The sequence below is a fragment of the Cinclus cinclus genome, chromosome 22 (genome assembly GCF_963662255.1).
Source record: "Cinclus cinclus chromosome 22, bCinCin1.1, whole genome shotgun sequence".
NCBI lineage: Eukaryota > Metazoa > Chordata > Aves > Passeriformes > Cinclidae > Cinclus > Cinclus cinclus.
In genome coordinates, this window is record NC_085067.1 from 1362031 (window position 1) to 1386101 (window position 24071).

General features: G+C 46.9%; 1 protein-coding gene across 1 annotated transcript; it reads right to left on the reverse strand.

Moving 5' to 3' along the window:
* Positions 1-2811: 2811 nt before the first annotated feature.
* TADA2A (transcriptional adaptor 2A) lies at positions 2812-23351 on the reverse strand. Its single transcript, XM_062506838.1, has 15 exons — positions 23291-23351; positions 22515-22621; positions 22197-22256; positions 21527-21618; positions 20723-20880; positions 19300-19388; positions 18291-18363; positions 13055-13118; positions 11653-11696; positions 11036-11146; positions 9659-9730; positions 8931-9063; positions 8081-8124; positions 5852-5925; positions 2812-4548 (listed from the first exon to the last, which is right to left on the reverse strand). The coding sequence occupies exons 1-15, from the start codon at positions 23313-23315 to the stop codon at positions 4363-4365; spliced, it is 1332 nt and encodes a 443-aa protein (XP_062362822.1). The 5' UTR covers positions 23316-23351; the 3' UTR covers positions 2812-4362.
* Between the last annotated feature and the right edge of the window lie 720 nt (positions 23352-24071).

A 24071-nucleotide genomic window follows, 5' to 3' on the forward strand; every position in this document is an offset into this window, starting at 1 on the left:
GCAGGTTTCATGACTCAGCAGCCCAGATGGAGCCGTCCCTCACAGCCCTCAGCTCCAAATCTGTTTATTGCTCCAGAGGCTGTTTTTCCAAGAACCTCGCTGCTTTATAACAGCCAGAGCTCTCCCTTAAAACCCTGCCTCTCCAGCGAGGGCTCGCGTCACACTCAGCACGGAGGTGGGCGAGGAACAAAAATAGACAAATTAAGAAAACCTCAAAAGGCCATAAAACCGAAAATGTGAGGGTTTTGGCTCTCCGAGCTCAAGGTTTGCTTTGCCTCCGCGTTGCATCAGTTCTGCTGCCTCCCTTTGGAGCTGCACCATCTCAGGGGCAGACATAAATCCCCGGGTGATCACAAATCTGTGAGAAGCTGAGAGACAGCTGAGCCCTCGGAGTGTCCCCCTGGGGCTGGGGTCCCTGGGCTGGGGGCTCGGAGCCCTGGCAGTGCAAGCCTGGGGTGGTGTTTATTGGCCACGGGCGGCGTAGGGAGAGACGGGGATGGGTTTTGAGTGGCAGCCTGTGGGATTCCCTCAGCAAGCATCTAAACCCCTCATTCCCCCTCACCTCCACTGAGTGAGAAAAGGGCTCTTGCACAGCTCCGGTTGCTCATCCCGGGCAGTTTTTAACTACTCACACAACTGCAAAGGTGTTTTTAATGCTGGTGTAACTTGTGCTTTTAACCTTTGCCCTGCCGGGAGCTTTATGCGTGTTTGGTGTGGGACAGAGGATGCAAAGGGGACAGCAGCAGCTCTCCTCTAAGAGAGCTAAGACAGACGTCGTGTTGTGAACAGGTTCTCTCCCTCCCCATAGGAACAGTGCATCTCTTGGGAAAGTTCTGAAGACTATGTAAGAACAAGATGCTCGAAGTGGTGACCCTGCGGTGCCTTTGGGGGTGATGGCTTCAGTAAGGTCAGGACTTGCACTTGATCCTTGTGGGTCAGGATATTCTGTGATTCTGTGAACCCAGCTTAGCCAGTCCAGCCTGGCAGATGCCCGCTGGCTGTGCCGGGGTGAGCACAGTGCGGTGGGTCCGGGGCACATTCCCGAAGGGTGCACCTGACCACGGGCCATTAGCTGGTCATTAGGGTTATTAGCTTAATCACGGGTGTTCCCCTGCTCTGGCTCGGGGTGTGCCCAGGGTCACGAAGGCCTGCTGAAAGGGGAGCAGGTGGTTACCTTCTGCAGCGTCCATCCCTCCATCCCTCCATCCCTCCATCCCTCCATCCCTCCATCCCTCCAGTTTCCATGGCTATGCCAGAGTTTACCCTTCCCTGCAGGACCACCTGCACTTCTGTGATGCAGAAAGAGGTCCCTGTGTGAAGCAAAAAGCTCAGGGACTAGGTCCTCCTGTTTTGGGGAGCAAAAACTGCATCCAGGATGGTTGGACTGTGGAATGACGGGTGCTGAGCGCCCCAGCAGCACCCACAGCCCAGCCAGAGGGAGCCGTGGAGGGGCTGTTTTGGGGTGCTGCCCTCCCTCCTCGCCTCCCTGCTGGCAGCAGGGACCAGGGGAGGCAGAGAACGATGTCCTGGGGATAAATCCCGGCACAGAGCCATCGGCTGCCTGGAGCTCGATGCGAGGTGACAGTGCGGAGCAGAAATCCCCGAGCAGGCGCTCGGGCTGCGGCTCCTTAATGGGCGAGAACAAAACCCGGGCTTGAGTCACCACGCGGGGCTTCGGTGGCTGAATGTGGGTCAGCGGAGGAGGCAGGAATGTCACAGCTCCACGGGGATGTCCTTGTTGGGTTCCCACATGGTCCTGATCCTGTGCTGCGTGTGACCCACACGGCTGGGATGTGTGATCTGGCCCTGGTTCCTCTGTGGAAGTGTTCACCTCCCTGGGCAGCAGCCAGGAGGGAAGAGGCCCAGTGAGCTGGGGGCTGCGGGAATTTGTGTGCCTGGTGCTGCTGATGGGTTCACTCCCAGCCCTGTCCATCAGCTCCAGTCACAGGGAGAGCTGTGGGAATGTGCTTTGCCTGTGCCACTGCGTGTGCTTTCTTCACAGTCTCTAATAAATCCATGCTGTCTTTTCCTGGAAGGTCATGGAGCCAGTTTGCTGGAAGGCCAGAGATCACTATGGGGCATCACCACGTGGTTTGGATTTTTCCCTTTTCTCTCTCATCGGGATGGCAGCTTGGGGTTTCTCTAACCACAGCTCAAAAGCTGCTGCTCCAGTGAGGTTTCTCCCAAGGAGGTGGTTTAGGTTTCACAGGTCCCTCCTGATGGGAATTTGAGCAGGCACTAAAACTAGGGCTCCTTATCAGTGTTATCTGCTCCTTGGGGAGCAGGAGCCGGTGCTGGGGTGGCAGGAACCCCCGGGATCTGCTCCAGGCAGCCCCCACCTCCTGGGCTGAGTCACCAGTGGGCCCAGTGCGTTTGCTGCTGGGGTGACGGCAGCTGTGAGTCCCCCAAAAAAACCCCAGCACTGATGCTTTAATGACAGGCGGATAACAGCCCCACGAAGACTCATTCCACACATACCTCAGTGCTGTGACTAAGCCCATGCTGGGCTGGAGCAGTCACAGCATCACCCCGGCCCTGGTGTCACTAATTCTGCAGGTCCCAGGATCCCAAAGTGCCCATCTCCCACCTGTCTCCAGCCTTGTTCCCTATTTAATGTTACATGTCCACCTGAGTCTGTAATCCAGGACCTGCATCATCCAGACGTGAGCCCGGAGTGCAGTGAGGGCTGGTGTTCCCCAAACACAGGCAGCAGCCCCCCAAAACCAATCCCAGCTGATCCAGGCATGGTTCCAGTGCACTCGGCTCCTTCACTGCCTTTGGGTGAAGGGTAGGGCAAAAGAAACAACTTTGGGTGTTTAATGTTAAAAGACAACAGGGGAGAACATTCCCAAGGTTTTACAGCTTACTGTGCCCTTTCCCTTGGCATTCCCAGTCTCAGTTTCTAGACTTTAAACTTGAACATGTATTTTATTACTGCTGCTTTTCTTTAAATAGTAATATTTGCTAGGAAATGCAGTGGCTGCATCCCTCTGGCCGCTGCTGGGCGTTTATCTCCTCTCTCCTGGTGAGGAGCTGATGGATATAGATCCAGGCAGCTGTGTGACCTTTACAGTCTCACTCCGAGTCCAGGGACGTGGGTGTAAGATTGTTTCAAGTCATTCTGATTTTATTACAAACCAAAATACTTCACATTCAATGGCACCTCAGGTTCACAGGATGATTACTCTTGGGGAACAAACAACAACCTGAACCTCAAAGCCTTAGATAGGTAATGGTGTAGCTGTAGCTCAGTCAGGCTCTTCCATGAGATCCCAAACTTGGGAGCATCCAACACCTCACCTGCTTTGGCTCCCAGGTTTCCTGTGGGACATTATTCCAGCATTACACCTTAGCAGGAAGCTGTCTGACAAACAATTTACTATTCAATAAATACACAAGCTGCATCTGCAGAGAGCCATCTTCATAATCCAATTGCCAAATCCAAATGTTTGGTGCTGGAGCTCAGGGATCAGCTGATGTGCTGGGGGCTGTGTTTGAGCAGTTACTTGTGGCACCTCCTCAGGCTGAGGGAATAAAACCCCACAAACAGGAGCTTCGCGCTCTTCACTCCTTTTTTGTGGGAGAACATCAGGGTCCCAACAACCTTTTTATTCCAAAAGCTGCAGTGGCTGTAGCTTCCAGCCTTCCCAACGAGAATTAGGCTGAAACTGAGGGATTATATATAACCTGACACCCCCAAGTCAAGGGGGGAGCAGCTGAAGCTCCTTGGTTTGTACAGAGCCCTCCTGCTGGCATATGTGCTAATACCACATAAAAGTAACAACTGTTGAGGAGCTTCCCTGCCATGTCCTTTCCCATCCTTTATCACAATTAAGTTAAAAAGACTGGACCACTGCAAGCTCTATTTTTACACCCTCAGGCACGTGCTGTCGCCTCTGAAAGCTGCTGCTGATTTAGGAAGCAACACAAGGAGGGAGGAACTGCATTTCTATACCCTGTACTGCACAAAGTGTGACTCTGTCCTCATTCTGTGTCACCATCAGCATAAAAGTACCGTGATGCTCTCTGCACTCACAGGAGGTGTGAGGAATGAATGCCCATTCACGTTTCATATCAGCTTATATGGCACATGATCCTTCCCAGGAATCCTGACAACACCAGAGTCAAAAGGAACCCAGACAAATGTCAGCATTCATACAATTTAACAAACTCCCTACTTGTTTTTACAAAAAAAAAATAATAAAAAAACCCAAAAGAAAACACAAAAAAAAAAAGCCCCAAAAGGTTTTAAACAAAAGGAAATGTCCTTCATTCAACACTGGTAAAATCTTTCAGAGCTGTCAAAGCGACTTCAAAGCTTCTCCACATCTGCCTGCTCCAGCCAAGCACTGCTGCCTGTCCTCAGGCCTTTGTGATGTACCCTTCTCTGATCAGGAAGTCATAGATTTTCCTGGTTTTGTTCACATCAATCTTGATGAGGGCTCGAGCCTGCGCCAGTCTCAGGCCTCCCTGTTTGTTGCACTCATTCACTAAAGCAGCTTTATATTCCAAATAGGCTCCAGGGACCAGCCTCACCATCTGACAGAGCTGCAAGACAAAAGGTGAAGTTAATAAACACCAACACTTGTCATGTTCTTCCATTCCCAGAGCCCTGCTGGGGGAGGAACACGGGGAATATTTTCCCAAGAACACTTCCAGTGCTTCTTGCACAGGGGAATGCCATGAGCCGTTTGGATCCACAGGTAGGGAGGGGAGGAGTCTGCTGCATTCAGAAACATTCCTGGCGGAAAAATAAGGGAGGAGGATGAAAGCAAGCCCTGGGCTGGCAGGAGCACAGCCGAGTGTGTCCTGTGTGGGCGTTGCTCCTTCCAAAGGCCGGGAAGCACACATGCCAGACTTGGAAGCAGTAACTGGGCTGGCTGGCTGGGAGCCAGGGAGGGCATCTGGCTGCTAATCCCCTGCAGACTCAGGCTCTAATGCCTTCTACAAAAGCAGCTCTGCCAGCCCCCTCCAGGAGTCTGGCATGGAAGCTGTGCAGGGAAGGCATTCTGTGGTTGGAAGTTTGGTAAGGAATGGCTCTGCACAGCCCCTGAGCTGTTTGGCTGCACAGCTCCTGCTCAGCTCCCAAATTCTTGCTGCCTTCCAGGAGCACGGCGTTGCTCCTGCTGCAGAAATTGTCTGTCTCCTCCCTTTAATAAGGAAATGCTTCATGCTCATTCCTCACGGATAGGAAATTGCAGAATTCCTCAGACCTCAGACTTTCTGTCTCAGCTGACCAGGAAATCAGATTCCACACACACACACACTGATGCCCTGCCACCATTATTCCCCTGCTGAATGGAGCCAGAAATGCCAGTTCCACACGGAGCCGTGAGCTGATTCCCAATGCTGCCAGCTCCAGCCAAGGGAAACACACACTGAGGAGAGGCTGAGATACAGCTGTGCTTCATGGGCACTGCATCCTGCCTGGGGCAGTCTAAGGACACCTCAGGACTTCTATTAAGAAATAATAATCTCTGATTTCAATAGTTTTTCACTGATTTACAGGATAGGCCTGCACTGAGCTGAAAAACAACCAGTGTTCATTAAGGAAAATTAACCCCTCTGCTCAGCCCAGCCTCACAGTGCAGGCAGGGAGGTGGACGTTGTAACAGCATCAAATAACACCCTGGTGCTCTGCTCCTTTCTTTGCTAAATAAGCCACTTTGGGCTGTATGTGTAGCACAGGGAATTAAGAAGCCAACTGGAAACCTGAATGATTTCTGTGAGAAAGGAAGAGTAGTCAGGGCCTGTAAGTGAGGTGATATTCACAGCTCCCCAGACATGGTGTGGGCAGCCCTGTGCTGTGGAGACACAGCTGATAGAGACGATCCTTCCATCCTTTCCTCACCTCCTTCTCCTTCTCGTTGAGTTTCTCTGTGCCTGGCAGGCCTGTGAGGTTCAGTGGTGGGGCACTCCGTCTGCCTGTGGAATGAGAAAGGAAATGCTGCAGAACTGGAGCAGTTTGGAGGTGGCTGCTCCTGGGGTGTGTTAGGGAAGCAGTTCAACCCAGTTTGAGCCAAGTGTTTACAAGGCAGGGTTATTTAGGGCTTAGCATAAAGCTCTGCTGATGCGACAAAAGGTTTGGTTTTGCAATTTTAAGCTCTGCGACCATAGCATGAGACTTGTGAGCTGTTGATTTTTGGGAGGAACTGAAAGACAAAAGCTTTGTCTTTGTCAGACTGGCATCAGGCATGGCTCAGCTGGGCTGAGCCTCCTGACTATGCCAGCTCCAGGAAGGGTGTGCCAGGTGTGCTGAAACCAGCACCTTGTAAGGATGCTGAGACTATTTATTGGTGTGATTAAGCAGCCAATTTCTCTCTGGCATTACTGACAACCTCATGAGGCAGAGTTTTCTTCAAATGCCTTTAAGTATGATGCAGGTACTGCAAGGCAAATACAGTTTGGGGATTTGTTTTTTGTCTGATACAATAAACAGTTCTGAAGGAATATTTACCACGAGGTCATCTGGTATTTCCCACTTTCACTATTGTTTGTAACTTTGCTGGACATTACCAGGAACAGCCTAAACTTTCACAAGGGATGTCTGCTTGCAGGTTTGGCTTTCTTTTTCTAATAGCATTGGTTTTTTTTGGTAACTTGCAGAGCTCAGGACAAAGTTTGGGCTATTTATTCACATTGGAAGAAGTCTCTCACTCCTGCACCGTGGACTGCATATTTAGCACTCTTAGAGATAGGTCTCTATCCCAAATTGGGCAAAGTGATGAGACCTTGGGCATTGTGCCATTGTTTGTCTCAAGGACCCTGCCCTGCCCAGGCCCTGCCCCTGGCACTGGGAAGTCTCTCTGTCCCCTGGGCATCTGCAGGAACAGACAGGATCTGCCTGGGTGTGAGGAGCCCGAGCAGAGAGAGCTGAGGCACTGGGGAGAAGCTGGAGTGTCAGTCTGTGGGAGGTGTAAAGGAAGTTATTTCCAAGCACTGCTCCCTCTTCCCATGGCATGGGGCGACTGTGCTAGGAGGAAACATGACAGAATTCAGTTTTACTCTTTTATAGACCCAGAAAATACCACACACACACCAACTACACTAAAGGAAACATATCAAGGCTGCAAAGTCAAGAGCTTAGAATCTAGAAGTGAAGCATTAATTTGCCCTCTTGTATATTCAGAGTGATGCAGCCTTTAATTAGAGCCACGTGGCAGCTCTTCCCCAGCATCCCTAGGCAGGATGTTTGCTTAATTAGCAACTCTGTGGTATTTTGTTTGGGTTTTGTTCCACATGTGATGCTGCTTGTAAACACTGTGAGCTATCACAGCTCCACAGGCAACACAGTCCCCTTCATGGGACACTGGATCCTTGACAAAAAAGGAAGTTCATCCCTCATTCCAGACCTTCAGTGGAAGACACTGTCCTCCCTTCATGGACTCTGACGCCCTGAGATACACAAAGCTGCTTTTTCTCCAAAATATCAGATCTTAGCAATCACCAGATAGGTTTAGAACAGCCTGTAGTGTCCTGACTCACTGCCTGGGATGCTGACCCAAATTTCTGAGGCTCCTGGAAGAAATGAGGAAGAACATACAGACCCAGTGTCCACCTCTGAGAGGTTTGATTCAAGTGGTTTAACAGCATCCACATAAAAATGGGTGTAGGGACAGAGCCGAAGCCATTTTCCCTGGCAACATTTAACAACCCTGTAGTAAAACTTTATGCCAGTCTCAGTCACCCCATGACCTCAACAAATGCGATGGGAATTTATTGAAGTCTTGATCATGAGGACCTTGACTGACCCCTGAATCTGTCCTTACTGGGAACTGAAAGAACACGGGGTCCTGTTGGTCCTAATTTGTGCTTACGGACTAAAAATTCTTTTGTTTCCTGCCTAGCCAGTGTAGCTTTAGGATGGGTTTTGACCTCTAGACAGAAAAATCTAGAAATTCAGCAAAAAATCCTGCAGGATATGTGAGTGGAATGACTTGCAGATTGATGTAATGTTGACTTAAGCAGTGCTTAACTGTGAGGGCTGAGGACTGACACTTTGGCACTCAAGAAAAAGAGTCAGAAAAAGCCTGTCAGAGAGATATTACTGGGTTTTTGGCAGACACCATCTAACACTTACCTGTAGTTGAAGGAACTGGTACTGTGGGAGTTAGGCCAGAATCACTGAAAAGAAAGGAAATTTTCAAATTGTCTTAGTGTTTTTTAAGAATAACTGCATGTGCTGGCCCTGAAAGTGCTTCTTCTACAACTTGTAATAATTATACAATTCAACTTGCATAACCCAAGCCCTGACTAGGAGTCAACAGAATTTATAACTATTTAGTGTTCCCACATAGAAAAATATGTCTGAAACCTGTTAAAAAACCCAACAAATAAATGTGGAGAGGCACAATTAAAAATCCAGTGGAGACTGAGTGGGGAAATTCCAAACCATCCCCTGTACACAGGATGCACTTCCTTTACATTACAGCTTGCTCCTTAAATCCAAGTGCTCGTGCAGAGTGATGACACATTAATAATGCTGCTACATCTAAACTCATCTGAAATATTTCAGGCATCAGCTGTGCCCTTATTAATATCCATAAAGAGCTCATTTCCCTCTGTGATTTTGTGAACAGCAGTTCAGTTCCTGAAATATAAATTTGAGAAAACTGAGGGGTTTGAGTCCCTCCTTTGCCTGCACTATTGCTGTCACCCACATTCCTGCCCTTCTGAATTTTGCAGGCTGTTCCCTACTCTGATAAATTGGGAATGGATTTGTTACTGCCAGGCAGGAGAATGTTTTAGTTTGATGCAAACCAAACCACAGAATCCCAGCAAGGTTTGGGTTGGAAGGGACCTCAAAGCTCATTGCATCCCATGGGCAGGACCACCTTCCACTGGAGCAGGCTGCTCCAAAGCCCATCCCAGCTGGCTGTGGGCATTGCCAGGGTGGGGCAGGTTCTCTGGACACCTGGGGCAGTGCTTACAGGTCTGCCTGGCGGCTGAGCCACTGCTGGCAGGCGCTGCTGTCCTGGATGTACTGCAGCACCTCCGAGAGCATCGTGCGCTTCAGCCGCTCCTCGTCCCGGCTCTTCTTCAGGTGGTCGTAGGTCCGGGCACCTGTGGCACACACACACCCTGCCCTCACCACCTGCATCACCCACAAAGTCCACGCCGGCTTTTCCCTGCTTCAGGAAATATTGGGAAGTTCTCTACCTCTGGCCCAACGTCTGCTGTTCTCCCTCTTGGCACCAGAAGGGATTAGATCCCACCCTGCACCCTTCCCCCTGTTAAATTCAGGCCAAAAACAAATAAAAAAGGCTTCTGTGATATAATTCCAGCACAAAAGAGGCCATTTCACTGATGCGGAGGTTTTAGGCCTCTCTCCAGATATCACATGTGTTGACAGGCAGTGAAAGTGTCCCAAGATAAAGCCCTGAGACCATTGTGCCATGACATAAATCTTTTCTTAATGAAGCTTTTGCAAAGTGGTGCCCAGAGCAGAGCTGTGTTAGACACTGTGATCTCCAAGCTGATGGCTCAAATCAGCTCTAAACCAGCCCAGCTGGACTGTGCATCATTGCTGAAGCCTTGCTCACTTCCAGAGCCTCTCTGAACTAAGTGTCTTTTTATTCAACACATCCTGAATGTTGTAAAATCATCCTTCCCTTCCTTGATGGATGGGAATGGGCTGAATAATGCATCAGGTACTTACTGCAGAAATTGGTGATTCCTGCTGCTCTGTATTCCTGGAGTCTCTTTATTTCCCTGCGCAGCTCAAATTCCACTGTTGCACCCCACGAGGTGGCAGGAGGGCAAACCAAAAAAGCAAAAGTGGGTCAGTGGGGTGGACTGGGAATGTGGCTCTTTGTTATTTGTCTGCACAGGTCAGCTCTGAACACACAAACCACAGCCAGGGTTAATCTCCCTCCACAAGATCTCAATCTCCCTGTGTCCCCACGCTCCTTGGTCACAGATTTCAGCTGGTTTCTAGCATTTGTGTACTCAGAAAAGGTACTTTCTCTTCATGCTTTGATATCCCATAACAAGGCAAATAACAGTAATGTGGGATTTCTGGAAGCCAATTCAATAGGTTTGAGGAACTATTCCAGCCAGGCTCCTTATACATCAAATATTCTCTTGGAACTATGATTTTCCTAGCTGGACCTCCCAAAAATTTTCCTTGCAGACAATTTTTTTTTTCCTGCAGTCAGTAAGATGAAATTATGAAATGTTTCTTTTACTCAGAGATATTTCCTGTCTGTTGCTTTCATCAGCTGCCTTCCAGCACTGCTCAGTTTTACAGGCAGCAAATTTCCTTGTGCATTTGTTTCCTGCTGCTGCCCAGGAGACCTGTGTAGTGCCTGTACCTGACTGTCAGGTTCACCTGAGGATCTGCAGCCACTACAACAACAAAACCAGGTTGCAGGAGCAGCACTCCCATGTGGGACTCATGATTTTGCAGGGTCATGCTTTTGGTATTTCACACAGGGTGTCCTGAAAACACGGGCACAACTGCGCAAATGCTTTGTTCTTTCTAATGAGCAACTACTCTCCCAGTTTAAGTCACAGAATGAAGCAGGATGTGGTGATTCTGACTGGAATCTGCCTAAATGTAGGCTATGGGATGATTCAGGGATGGAACAATGCCTCTCCCCTAAGGTAAGGACATAATGACCACTGCACTATGTAATTATGTGACATATAATAGTTTAACGTGTGCCTTTCAAAGAATTCAGCTTGCTGCCAGCTCCCAATCTCTCCACACAGCCATAACATAGGGATTTTATTCTTCCCTTGATACAGAGTTCCAGTAAATAAACAGTGGTCTTTAGATAAAAAAATATTACCTCTGACACGTGACCAGAATGTTCAGTCAGCTGTGAACTCAAACAAAGAGCTCGGACACAGTTTAGTGGAAAAAACCCACTCGCTGCTCATTCAACATATCAAACCACAAATGGATTTGTTTTCCTGAGGTAGTTAGATGGGGGAGGAGGAGGAAAACCACCTCCTGCCCTCCAGGAGAGGGATCTATTTAGGAAACAGATGATGCAACCCGTTCCTGTGTGTGCAGAAGGCTGCGACTCACGTGCGTGGCTCTCGATGAATTTGTCGTGCTCCACGGGCCCCAGGATCCGAGCAAACCTCCTCATGGTCTCGTAGAGCTCCTGCACCTCCTTGGGGTAGCGCCTTTCCAGAACTACAGGGGGGCAAAGGGCCACACGTTACCACTCCTGCTGCCAGGAGAAAATACCTCTGTGGGGGCTGATGTGAGCCCCAGCCTCGGGACTGCATAAAAATCCACATTTTGGCTGTTTCGGTGCCACGACTACAAACTGCTGAGTAAAAAGCAACAAAAGTTACAGCCCTTAAAATCCTTTAGGCATGAAGGGTGATATTTAAATGTTGTTCAGTGGTTTCTCACAAGAGTGAGGTGCACTTAAAAGGCCTGGGTTTCACCTTCCCTCTCTTCCCCACTCAGCAGAGCCCAAAATGCTTCTGAAGAGCAATTCTGAGGCAGTAACTAAAACACTGAGCTGGGAGTAGTTAGAACCAGACAGCTGGAAACAGCTGGGGCAGGAAATCTGCAGGAATTTAGAACATCTGAATATGTTCCAATATGAATAAACCACACTGGTGACCTGGAAATGGTGAATGTGTGAAGTTTTGCCACTTTGAAGTAAAGCAGTTACACCTGATACTTACTCTGAAATTTTCTGAGGTTTATCAGGCCATGATCTCTTATAATTCTGGAAATGAAAGAAAATTATATTAATAAAGGTCATTACTCCTGCATTGCCTCAAAAACACAAAGGCTTCAGAAGAAACTTTGATTTAGACCATCAGAGGAGTCTAAAACTAAACATGAATGAAATATCCATAAGCCCTGGGCTGGCTGGAATGGAAACATGATGCAGTGTGTCTTTAATCAGGGCAAATTTTGGACAGTGGTGTGCATTAGCCCTGAGCACAAAGGGAGCTGCAATCACTTTAAAGGTTGGAAATTGCTTCTTTAGGCACAGATTTCACATCTACAGCATCTTATAACTTGTCCTTCCAAAATCAGAGGTAATGAATGTCTCATGAACATGATTTCCAGCTTCAGAGAGAGACAAACATCCCTCTGCTAATGCACAGGGCAGAGCTGCACTGTAAATGCCACTGGGAACAGGAGAAAGGCATCTTTCCATGGCAGCTTGGGTTTTAAAGAGGTGATGGAGGTAACTCTGGGTTTGAACAGCTCCTGACAGGATCAGAGGAAGGAGCAGAGGGAAAAGCAGGTGCCTGAAAAATCCCTTTGTCATCAGTGTGAGCAGTGCAACATGCTCATTGCTCTGTGGTGACTCCACTTTGGCAAATAAGATACCACAGAGTTGGGTTGTCAAGGTCAGGTCAGAACTAGCTCTATAAAATCCATTACATTTCCTCTGCTGTGCACAAAAGCTTCCTGTCCCATGCAGTCACCTTTCTGAGAGTGACATCAGCACTTCTGTGTCATTTTCTAGATTTTTGTCCCATCCTGTTGTTGGAACTTCACAAAACCTGACACTGACGTAACCACATGAGTTATGAAGAGCCCTGTAGCACTTTCCTTTAGTATGACAAGATTGATCATCATGGAAATTACACCACATAAATGCTTTTTATTTATGAATTATAAAGAACCAGGTCAATCCTTCCTGTCACTCAGCAGAAGTGTGTAGTTTTATGAGAAGGACTGGAGCAGCCTCACTTCAAATCACTAGTTCTTCCAGCAGGGAGTAATCCAGCAAGATATAATTGTAAATATTGAACAAAGTATTTCAAAGTTATAATAAAACTTAATTTAATTAATTGATTGAGTCATTCTAGAACACTGTCAAATGAGCTGAATAAATTATTCAAGCTCACGTCAGCAATAGAGTTATCTTCAGTGTGGAAAACTAACTTAGGGACCACTAGGATTTAAAAATAATGATGCAAACATTTCTGGGGAAAAAGTGGGGGTCCAGCAATCAGTCACATTCTGGCAGGTTTTATTTTTTCCACAAAGTAGGAAATTAATGATGTGTAATCCATCAGCATTGCACAGGGAAGGAAAAAACAGAGTTACTGCTTCAAAACTCACTTTTTCCGTCTCTGTCTTTCTTTTAACCTGGAATGATAGATATCTACAACTGCAATCTTCAGAGCTGCAAAACACAAAGATCAAAGAATTCAAGAATTCGTTTTTTAGGCTGAATTTCAAGCTTTTATGTTCACATTAGGCTGAAATGGTCACTGCTTTGCTGGTTTAAAAATCCTGAGGCAATTTTACAGGGGCATCAAGTCATTAGAGACAAACCTGCAGTCCTTGCTACCTGGGGAAGGTTTCTTGTGCTTACTCATGTCAAATTCATCACTCTAAATACATTCATGTAAACATGAACCTGGGCAGATCCTGAGAACTCCTCTCCTCTTCTTCTTGGACTGTTTTGCTATCAGCACTTATTTGTTCCTTCATACATACAATTGCCAAGTATTCCTCCTCCTGAGAAAAGATTGAGGGGTCTGAGGTGTCATGTTTGGAACAAGGAACTCCAAAAAGCAGACACAGTTCTGAACTGTGAGGACTCAAAGCAGCCTTTGCTACAGTTGTTAAAAACATCTGGAAGATTCCAGCTTGTTAACTTCCAAACTTATCTGTCTGCCAGGAGAACAAAGAATAGTTCAGTGAAGAAGTCCAGGAAAAGAGCCATGCTCATTAGAAATCACATCCTTCCCAAAATCAAACCTGTCTGCAGCCTGGCTGAGCCACTCACAGAACCTGCAGCTCCTTTTTCCTGCAGCCATGAGCTTAATAAACTTTTTTTTTTTTTTTGGTAAATTCTTGAAAGACAAGATAAAGAGACACTTATCACCTTCCATTCCCTCTCTCTGTTAGATAACACACAAATTCTAGATCATTAAATGAGTGCAGAGGTGGCTGATTTTAAATGTTTTTTTTTTTTTTACATTTATGTTAATAATTTCCATGTGCTCTTAGAAGGAAGAGGCTCAAGGCTTGGCAGTGGTTTAGAGGCTGTGACACAACAACCAGTTTTTGGATAAAGGGGAACTGGGGAGGCCCAAGGGGTCTGAACCCAGGATCCATTTCTCTCTGTAGTTACACAAAAAGAGCAAAATTGATAGGGGCAGTTTATTGACTGTACTCTCAGATTAATAATTAATAATGCAATTAAGAAATGTGGTTATGTGTCTATTTTAAATATGTATGTAGGTGTAAACACCAGGAAGACCCCAGCCTCTGGGAAATTCATCCCTGCATCTCTCTGGATAATCAAATTTCATACAAACAGGGACAGCTAAAACCCAAAGAATGTGGGGATTCACTCAAGAGCTTAATCCCAAGGAAAAATCCCTTCAATTTGTCCCAAACTGATCTGACATTAATCTAAGAGTAAAAGGCTCTGTATGAGATAGGAGGGGTCCTGCAATATTCCTACTTATTTTTCCAAATTTCTTGCATTTTTCAGCATCATTGTGTATTTTCATAGCAAGGGATTTAAGTTTCCTAATTTAAGAACAAGCAGAGATAGCAAATTCTGCTTCATGCTAAAATGTGGGGATGAGAAATTGGGAATGCAGCAAGTTAAACATGAATGAAATCCATTAGGAAGGGCTGGAATTGGTGCCAATTTACGGAAAATATTTTTGTAGTTTTGAAACCCTCTGCAAGCTCAGCCAACTTGTTATTTTCTGGGGTTTGTGTGGGCAGAACTTAATAAGTACATGCACAAACTGCACTGCAGAACCTCTATAAATATCACAAGTAATTATGCACCTCTAACCATGGAGTTTTCATGCTTTCACCTGAGTGCACAATATTCTAAAGAAATGATGATCAGCTGGGGAGAGGAAGGAACAAATGAAGGGGAAAAAAAGGGAGCTTCTGCTTCCAGTGAAATTAGTATTTGCTTCCACATGCCCTTTTGCAGGGGCTTTTGTTTTTAACAACCATATTCACCCAGGACCAGGCGATTACCAAATCTGGAATGCATGAATAACTCTGACTACTACCCTGCTACACACTGCATGGAAATGAGAGAGGAGATGCTGGGGGAATGAGAATGATCTGCCTGTGCTTTTCCCCACGGATTCTGGTGGGGAGGCAGTTGTTTGTGCTGGTAATGGGAGATAATCCAAGCTCAGAGTGCTCACAGTGTCCACTCTGGGCTTTGATAAAGCTCTGCTCACTGCAGCTCTGAAGGCCCCACTGATAGGCAGCAATTCAAGGCTCCTTCCTCCATTCCAAAAACAAATAAAAAACCAAAACAAAAATAACAAACAAAAAAACCAACAAACCCCAAATATTTTGGTTTCTCCAGAGTGTGTCCAAAACAGTTTCTTTGCTTTTCATTCCTCTTCAGCCTCACTTGGTGTGCAGGAAATTTTGCTGAACGCTAATGAGTGAGAGCTTTGTTCCATGGGAGCAAACCTGCCTTGGCAAGCCAGGCCCAGATAATGGGAAGAATGCAAATTAATCCCAGTAAACAGCCTGTGGGACCAGTGTGTGCTGGGCTGGGGACAAACTGAAGGGCTGCAGTCCAAATTCACCCACCCTGGAAGAAAGCAGGACCCATGGCAAACAGTTACCTGCCTCTGGAGCATGGCAGGAGCTTCCACAGCAGAATAAACACCATGTTCTGTCAGGAAGGACACTGACTGCCTTGCAGCTTAAAATCAAATTTCCCTGCCAGTTGCAGCCTATTTCCACTCACTTCTAAATCTGTGGTTTCAGCAATTACTTTGCAGTGTTAGAAGTGAAAAATCATTTACATGAGAAGGGGGGGAAAAAAAGCTGGGAAAAAGATAAATTGCCAACGTTCTAATTCAGCCTGATGAAAACTTGTAGTTCATGAAATATTCAAGCACTGTGGGCTGAATTAGGGTTGTAACTGGTTGGTGCTTTTGATCTGTCCATTATGTTTTTGTGTAAGTGCAATATATATTTGCATGCTCTTACTGTACTGCCAGCACTGAACAAAAGAGAACAGTTCCAGAATTTAACTGAAATGTGAGAGATTTCATACAATTTTGTGCTATCTCACTAATACCAAGAAGTGACTGAGTGATGTCTGTGACCTCCTGGGAGGTGGGGAGAGCTGGGGAGGCAGCAGGTACAGGTTCTGTTTTCCTCATAAAAGCTGCCTGGGAGCCTTGCCACCTTGTATTAAATATCATTTTCTTGTGAGAATACCAAGAACTTGTTTAGAGTGACACAGGGGAATCTAACAGGTAAAATACAAGACATAAAGTTATAAACATATGTGTCATATAAAACATATAATAAATCAGAAAACAGAGGTCAAGCAGCTCAGAACTTCTTAAAAATAATTTTTACAAAATATTACAAAAAGCAATGAGGGAGAAAGGGAACAAGGGGGAATTCTACTCCAGTGGAAGCACAAATACTCCTGTGGGATGTGCAGCACTGAGCAGTGACTGGTGCACCAGGAGAAGGAAAGAGAGACCACAGAAATCGTACTGGCTGGGGTGTTCCCAGGGCCCAGCCTGAGTGACTTGTAGAAAATTCAATATGAAAGTAGTTTTCAACAATTAATCTTGAACCCAGTGAGGTTTAATGTGTGGCAGGAAAACAAATGGAAGATTCTCTTCCCAATGTAAGCCTTAATCTTGGCTGCAGGGCCCCGTTTGGGTTTCTCTGGGCTATAAAATGTGTTTATGTATCTGTGTCATATTTTCACCTTTACACCCAGGTTGCCTCACAGCCCCCTCTGCCCATCAGCTCCAAAGGACAAAGGCTCCTTAAACCACCCCTGCTCTCAACAGCCACGTGCTGAGCCATTTCCTGCCCCATGGGCTCCTACAATTGGGTTGCAAAATTCTCTCAAGCAAAGTGGGCAGCTTGAAAACTGCAGCACAGGGAGGATGTGGCTCCTTTTTTTATTTTTTATTTTTTTTTGTATTAAATCACAGAAGTGAAAGATCTCATTCCAAACTCTTTAGAAAAGAATTCCTTCTCCCCAAGATGCCTCATGTGAAAGGGAAAAAGCTGACTGGACCCTGGGACTTCATTTTTTGTGAGGTTTTCTCTCTCATGTGGACAGATCTGGGACAGCTGTGGGAAGGCAGATGCCAGAGTTCCTGGGCTAGGAGATCCAAAATGCAGCTGGTCACGCTCCCCAAGCTCTGCCAAGCAGTTTGCACACAGCAAATGCCTGACATCTCTGCCCAAACAGTGAACACAACTGAAGGATGGAGTAGAGAACATCCAATGAAATTATCAGGCAAAAATATCGGACAGACGGGGGGAAGTGTTTTCTCACACAACACATAATTAAATTGTGAACTCCTAATTTGATTGTGGAAGTCCCTGTTGCAGGATGTACAGGAGCACAAGCAGATCCAGCTCCAGCAGGAGTTAGCAGAGCTCCTGGAGGACAGGAGCTGGCAGGAGAGACCTCAAATGGCTGAACTGTGCCTGGGAGGAAGGCAGGTGTGAGGGGAGGGCTGCAAAACCCGCCTGCCTGAATATGAATCCATCCATTAATGTGCAGAAGTAGGAGATTATTTTGCTTTCTCAGTTCACCAGGACCCAGAACAGGATGAAACAGCAGAGAGCTGGCATGAGGAATCCCTGCCATGGCCTCAAGCCAGTGCCCCTCTCAATAAATGCTGGAAGGAGAGAGGCTGACATACAACCCTCATACCCTTCCCTGAGCCAGGGGAGTTTGCATTCCTAAAGCTCCTGCATACCCTGCTCAACTTCCAACTGGTTTTTTTAACTTTGCCAAGACCGTCTGTATGTAACAGGATTTGTCTGTCTCCAAGGGATGCAAAGGCTTTAGCTTAGAACTGCCTGACACAGATGGCAGAATTCTGAGGCATAAACACAGGACTTTTAAACCCTGTGTGTACTTAAAGCCATGGGAAAAAGCAGGATCTTTTCCTCTCTGTGGATTAAAATGTCACTTTAGTAATTCCTGCTATTTCATGTTATTAAGGCAGCCGTGTTCACAGAAACTCAGAGCAGGAACTGGGCTCACCTTCACAATAAAAAGGAAGTTGTCACACACAGCTGATGCTACTCTAACTCAGGGCATGTTCTACATATGAAAAATCACACAGCTTTGAGTCCAACACTTCTACTGTGTTTCCACATACTCTTAAACTACACACCTCCTTGCTGTCTGCATTAATACCTACCCTGACAGACTGAATGCATTAAAAACCCAAACATTAAACCCCATACATTAAAAGTGTATGTTCCCTTTTAAAAAGTGTGGAGAAAGAGACTCAATGAAAAGCTGCACAAGTATCTGAAACAGTTCTCAGACTGGGTACAAAAATATGGCACTTACCATGCAAAATGTCTGAATCATCTTCTACAAAATCAATATCTCTCAAATCCCACTCAGCATAGTTGTCAAACTCCTGTTCAGAGGGGATTAATACATTGTCACTAACCAGCACTAAAATATTGGCCTCAGGCTTCAGAACATGCAGAAGGACTGGGAACAGAGATATTTACTCAAACACAATGTACAAGGTTCCATCCCTGAGCAACCAAGAGCACAGGGGAGCTTTACCTGGGGAAAATGTGTGTAAATGCACCCCCATGGCTGCAGCAGGAGCAGGATGCTGTGACAGGACAGTGGGAATTCAGCAGGTCGTGATTCCCTGACCGTGATGGAAATCAGTCACAGAATGTCCTGAGCTGGAAGGGACTCACAAGGATCACCAATTCCAACTCCTGGCCTGGCTCAGGACACCCCCACGAGTCCCTCTGTGTGCCTGAGAGCCTTGGGTGTGATTTTTGGGTGCTGATTCTACTCAGAGGTACAAAAACAAGCCCCTGTATGGCTGCACTCATTCCTCCATGGACAGGAGCAGGAACTGGGGCATGGAGAGCAGTGCAGGTGTCCCCAGTAATGTCTGGAGCAGGGCTGTGTGTGCTCCCCTCAGGCAGGTGACAGCTTTGGCCAATTCCCAGCACCCAGCAGGGCCACCTCCGGCAGGACAGATGGACAGATGGACATCTGGTGGCAGCAGCACGTCCTGCAGCCTCTGTGCCTCCCCGGCTCTGCAGGCCACCAGCGCCACCTCTGGCACCAGACCCTCAACTAATCCAGAGCTTTAATCACGGAATATCTCGCCTTGGAAGGGATCTGGAAGCATCAGAGTCCCTGCTCCTCTTGGAATAACCTTAAATTAAACCACGGGACGGCAAGCATCCCTCAGTTCTGTGCCCTCCTGAGGTGTTTTTAAATGAAAAGCAAAGAAAGCCAGGGGCAAACAGGGGTGTGTGTGTGTGTGCTGAGCTTGCACCCAGCAGCAAATTTAAAAGAATGGGAGGAGAGTCATTCTTACCTCAACAAAGTCAGCTCTGGCTGGCATGTACCCTGCCATGTCCCTGGAGAGCAAGGAATCAAAGGTGGGCCGTGGGGGATCATCAGCAGCTGAAAAAAACAAAGGTTTTCACTTGTTGAGTAGGGCTTGGGATCTTTTTTTTAAGGATCCTTAAATAAGTGTTTATTTTTGCAGGAAAAGTGAGAATAATTAGTTGAAGAAAAATACCCTGATTGGGCTTTTATCCAGTGTTACAGTCAGAAAAGACAGAGTTCATCCAGAGAAAAATGCAGCAATCTGAGATCTTCGTAGTAATCTCAAGAGTCAAACACAAATTCAAGGTAATAAACAGGTAATAAAATGTAACTTTACATTTTGGAGCTCAGCATCCCCCTCTAAACCCCTGCAGATCCCTGGGGCTCAGTGTGCAGGTTCTTTTAGTTAATAGCAACAGGAGTGTTAAATCTGCCTTCTTCTGGGGGCCATTGACAGAGCTGCAATTAAAGGCAGAGAACTCCCAGTTTTTACAGCACTTCCCAACTGAGGAGCTCGGTGTTTCACAGACAGTAATAGTCTGAGACTCACAATGCACTTGTGCAGGAGCTGAGCATTGTGTGTCCCACTGCACAGATAAAGCAGGCTGAGGTACAGAGAGTTTGTCTTGGCCCAGGGCACATAAAAATATCAGTAACAGCCAGGGACAGAACCAAAATTGCCCAGTTCCTACTGTTTAGCTCTAACCACTCTACTGGGAAATGTGAACCTCCAGACAGACAGCAACTGCCTCACCCAGAGAGGTTGGGGAGCTCTGCAATGAACAGCTGCCAGACTGGGGGAATGCTAAAGATGTGAAATGCAAGGAAAACTGAGAATTTGTTAACTTGCTGCAGAATTTTTTAACAGGCAGTTTTCAAGAGAGAGGTGTGAAATCAGCATAGTGTAAAGGAGTGATTTTATGATGAATTAATTCAGCAGTTAGGCCTGGGACAAAGTGTGTACACAGTAATGTGCACATGATCAGAGGCAATGTTTGAAGGCAGAAATCCCCTCTCAGCTCCCTTTGCTGTGCAGGCTGGACAGGGTGAGAACCACACTGGTATCTATCCCAATGGACACACGTGAAGGAACTTTGGGGTGGATTGTAATCCAATGGATAAACCAGCCAGATTTCTATGTGCTCTGGCTGTGGAGAAACTTCTGCTTCTGAGACCCTGACGTTTATGTCAGACCATGCTGTTTTCTGCCTTTTCCCATGGAACTGGAAGCCTTGTCTATCTGACAAACCCAGGAATTAATCCAGTGTGAAGAGAACCCTACTCCTGACATTCTCCAAGCCAGTTTTCAGAACAGGTTATCCCTTTGGGGAATGAAAGCAAACAGGATCTGTGGTGCCTGTCCTTCCCAGAGCTGCCGATTCCAGCCCTGGCAGGGCAGGAATACTCACAGTGGAAGGGAATGGCTGTCTCGTGGTGCTGAGCCTCCTCTGCCTGCTTCAGGTTCAGCAGGGTGGAGGCAAACAGGGGGTTGTTGATGAAGTGTTTCATGTAGTGCTTCTCACACTCCTCCTTGGATTTGGTGCACATCTGGTTGGCCACGTCCTGCCTGGAGCAGGGAGAGGGGGAGGCTTCATGTGAGCAACACAGAAATGTTGTTTTTTAAAAAAATTTCTCCAGTAGGGAAAGATAATTTTGGGCAAGAGATTGGTTGTGTGCAGTGCAGATAATTGACCTGTGATGGTGTCTGAAGCCACATTCTCAGCACCAACACTCACATGTTTGTGCCAGGAACATTTTTGGGTGTCCACGAACAATGAAATTCACTCTTTTCATATGGGAAACTCTCTGGCTGATGGAAGCTACCACATCTTTAACAGGCTTGAAATTTACTGGTGTTATTTGAGAGCTTTTTGCACATGCTACTTACTCCAGCTAAGGGTAAACACTGTAACCAGTCACCAGTCTTACTTCTGACAGCAATGTGCATCTAAGAACTCTCAGTTCTGCTTCTGTGAATTCTGGGGTTCTGTACTTTTAACACAACTGCTTTTAATAAAGGAGAAGACAGATAACTCATGAAAACAGGATCTGATACTCCAGCCTTCCACTTCAGCTGCTGAATTAGTGTCTCACCCACAATAAGTCATTGAACAGCCAATGTGCACTGCTGGATTCAACAGTGAGATCCAGGGAAAATAAAAGGAAAAACTGCCCTTCATTCACTGAAATTGACTGAACCCCTGAATTCTCACCAATTCCCAAATCCACAGTCCATTACAGCTTCCAGGAGAGACATTTCCTCCTGAGCTGTCCAGTTGGGATCCAGAACAGGGAAGTCAGATGTCTGGAGAAGAAAAAAGCAGAACAAACTGTGATCCTGTTCCAACCTACCTCAGAAAGGGCAAAGAAGTTCTGAACCACGGGGTGACACAGGAGATAATTCTGGCAGTTTTAAACTTTCACAAAACCTGACTGAATAATTATTGGATTGCTTAAGGCATCGGGTCATTAACCACAGCAAATACTGGTACATGTTGTGTCTCCCAGTTGTAATTCCACAATGTTATACTATGAAACACAGTAAAATTACTGGAGATTTTAAGAATTTTAACTTTTAAGTAGGAAGAAACAGGCCTAGAGAAACAGAAGTCAATGTACCTGGTTCAAGGACTGTAAGTCCAGTGAGGTACATTGTGCTATCCAGGCACAACAAAAAGATGCAGCTGTAAATGACTCCACTATTCCATTCTGTTCCAGGTGGATATTTTTCTTTTTTTTTTTTTTTAAATAGTTTTAAACCTCTGAATTAAAGAATTGCATCACTTAACCTTTCAATGTAATATGAGTAAGCAAGGGTCCCTCACTCCTGGGAAGTTGTGAGAGCCCAGGACTGAGTAGGTGTTATCCAAAAGGAATATTTACCATTATCTCATAAGTATGATCACTTTGATGCTTCTTGTATTCAAACCCTCGGGTGAAACACTGCAGAACAAAAGATCAGAACTGTGTTACTTCTGCCCTCGAAAGCTTTTCACTGGTCCCTTTTTTTAACTTCCATTCTCTGACCACCTGCCCACGTGCCAATCCTTCGCCCTCCAAACCCTCTTTGTGATTTCCCTGTCCCTGAGCAAACACGTGTGCTGATCCACGTGTGGAGAGAGCAGTTATTAATGTGTCCCTGGACAGGCTGGCACCAGGCAGGCCTTGGATGGCTCTCCCAGAGCAATGAGAGGCACTCACCTGCAGGCACAGCAGGAAGGGAGGGGGCCCACACTCAGCACACTTTACATAGGGCTCTGTCAGGTACGAGGAGCAGCCTCGGCATGGGGGCTTATCAAAAGGGTCACCTGGGAAAACAAAAGGAAATCCTTTGTGACACAAGCACAGCGCTGCTTTGGCAGCCCCTAAATTCACCTGGGCCCAGCCCCAGCAGTCCATGGTTCCTGTGTGTCCAGCTCAGGATGTTCTGTGATTCTGTGGGTTTTAAACGAACTCAATTGTGCAACAAAACAAATAAGACTGTCACATTATAATGGCTTCAAACTCAAAGAGAGCAGGGTTAGATTGGAGTACTGGGAAGAAATTGTTCCTTGTGAAGGTGGGCAGGCCCTGGCACAAGGTGCCCACAGAAGCTGTGGCTGCCCCTGGATCCCTGAAAGTATCCAAAGCCAGGTTGGAGCAGCCTGGGATAGTGGAAGGTGTCCCTGGCCCTGGCAGGACGTGCAATTGGATGAGCTTTAAGGTTTCTTCCAACCCAAACCAGTCTGGGATTCCATGATTCTGATTTTTTTCCAAGAAAATGGATGTGAATCAGCTCAACTATAAACAGAGAGAAATAAAACAAAACTCACATTGAATCATTTGTGTGACCACTAAGCCACGTCCCCACATTCACACATTTTTTTTTAACACTTTCAGGGATGGTGACTCCAAAATCCCACTGCTCCAAGAAATCCTTGTACCATGCAGCTTTTTCATGACCAGATGTGGGAGCTGCATTCTCTGATGGCACTTACTGCTGAAGGAGGCCAGGCGCTCCATCCCTCCCCTGTGCTGCTCGTGCTCCTTGCAGGAAAACTCGGCTGCCCTAAGCACCAGGAGCCTTGTCCCAAACTGTGTATCCCAAAGGGAATTCTCTCCCTGCAGCTGCCTCCTGCACAGCCCTTGCAGGTGTGATCCTCCCAGGATGTCCTTGGCAGGAAGCAGAAGGGCTGTCAGCAGCTGTCAGACCCCACTGCACACAGATCTGTTCCCTGGGCACGGGGAGAAATCAAACACGGAGCTGTGGAGTGATGGGGATGCGACCCCAAAGTGAGGGTTCCAGTTTTCAGGGAATGAATGTGCTGAGTGGAGAGCTATGAACAGCTGTTGGGCAAGGAAGTGCTCTGTACCTCCCAGAAGCACTCCCCATATCCCACTGCTCCATATCCAATCCCCTATATCCCAATACCCCACATCCCATATCCCACTCCCCCATCCCAATCACCGCTCCCCACATCCCAATTCCCACTCCCCCATATCCCAACATCCCAACCTCCACTACCCCACATCCCAATCCCTAGTCCCCATACCCCATTCCCCCATATCCCAATTCCCAGTCCCCACTCCCCATATCCCCAGTTGCCATTCCTGTTCCCAGTCCCATTCCCACTCCCACTCCCACTCCCCATATCCCAATTCTCATTCCCCAGTTGCCATTCCCACTCCCCAATTCCCCAGTTCCCATTCCCATTCCCCAGTTCCCACTCCCCAATTCCCCAGTTCCCATTCCCACTCCCCAATTCCCCAGTTCCCATT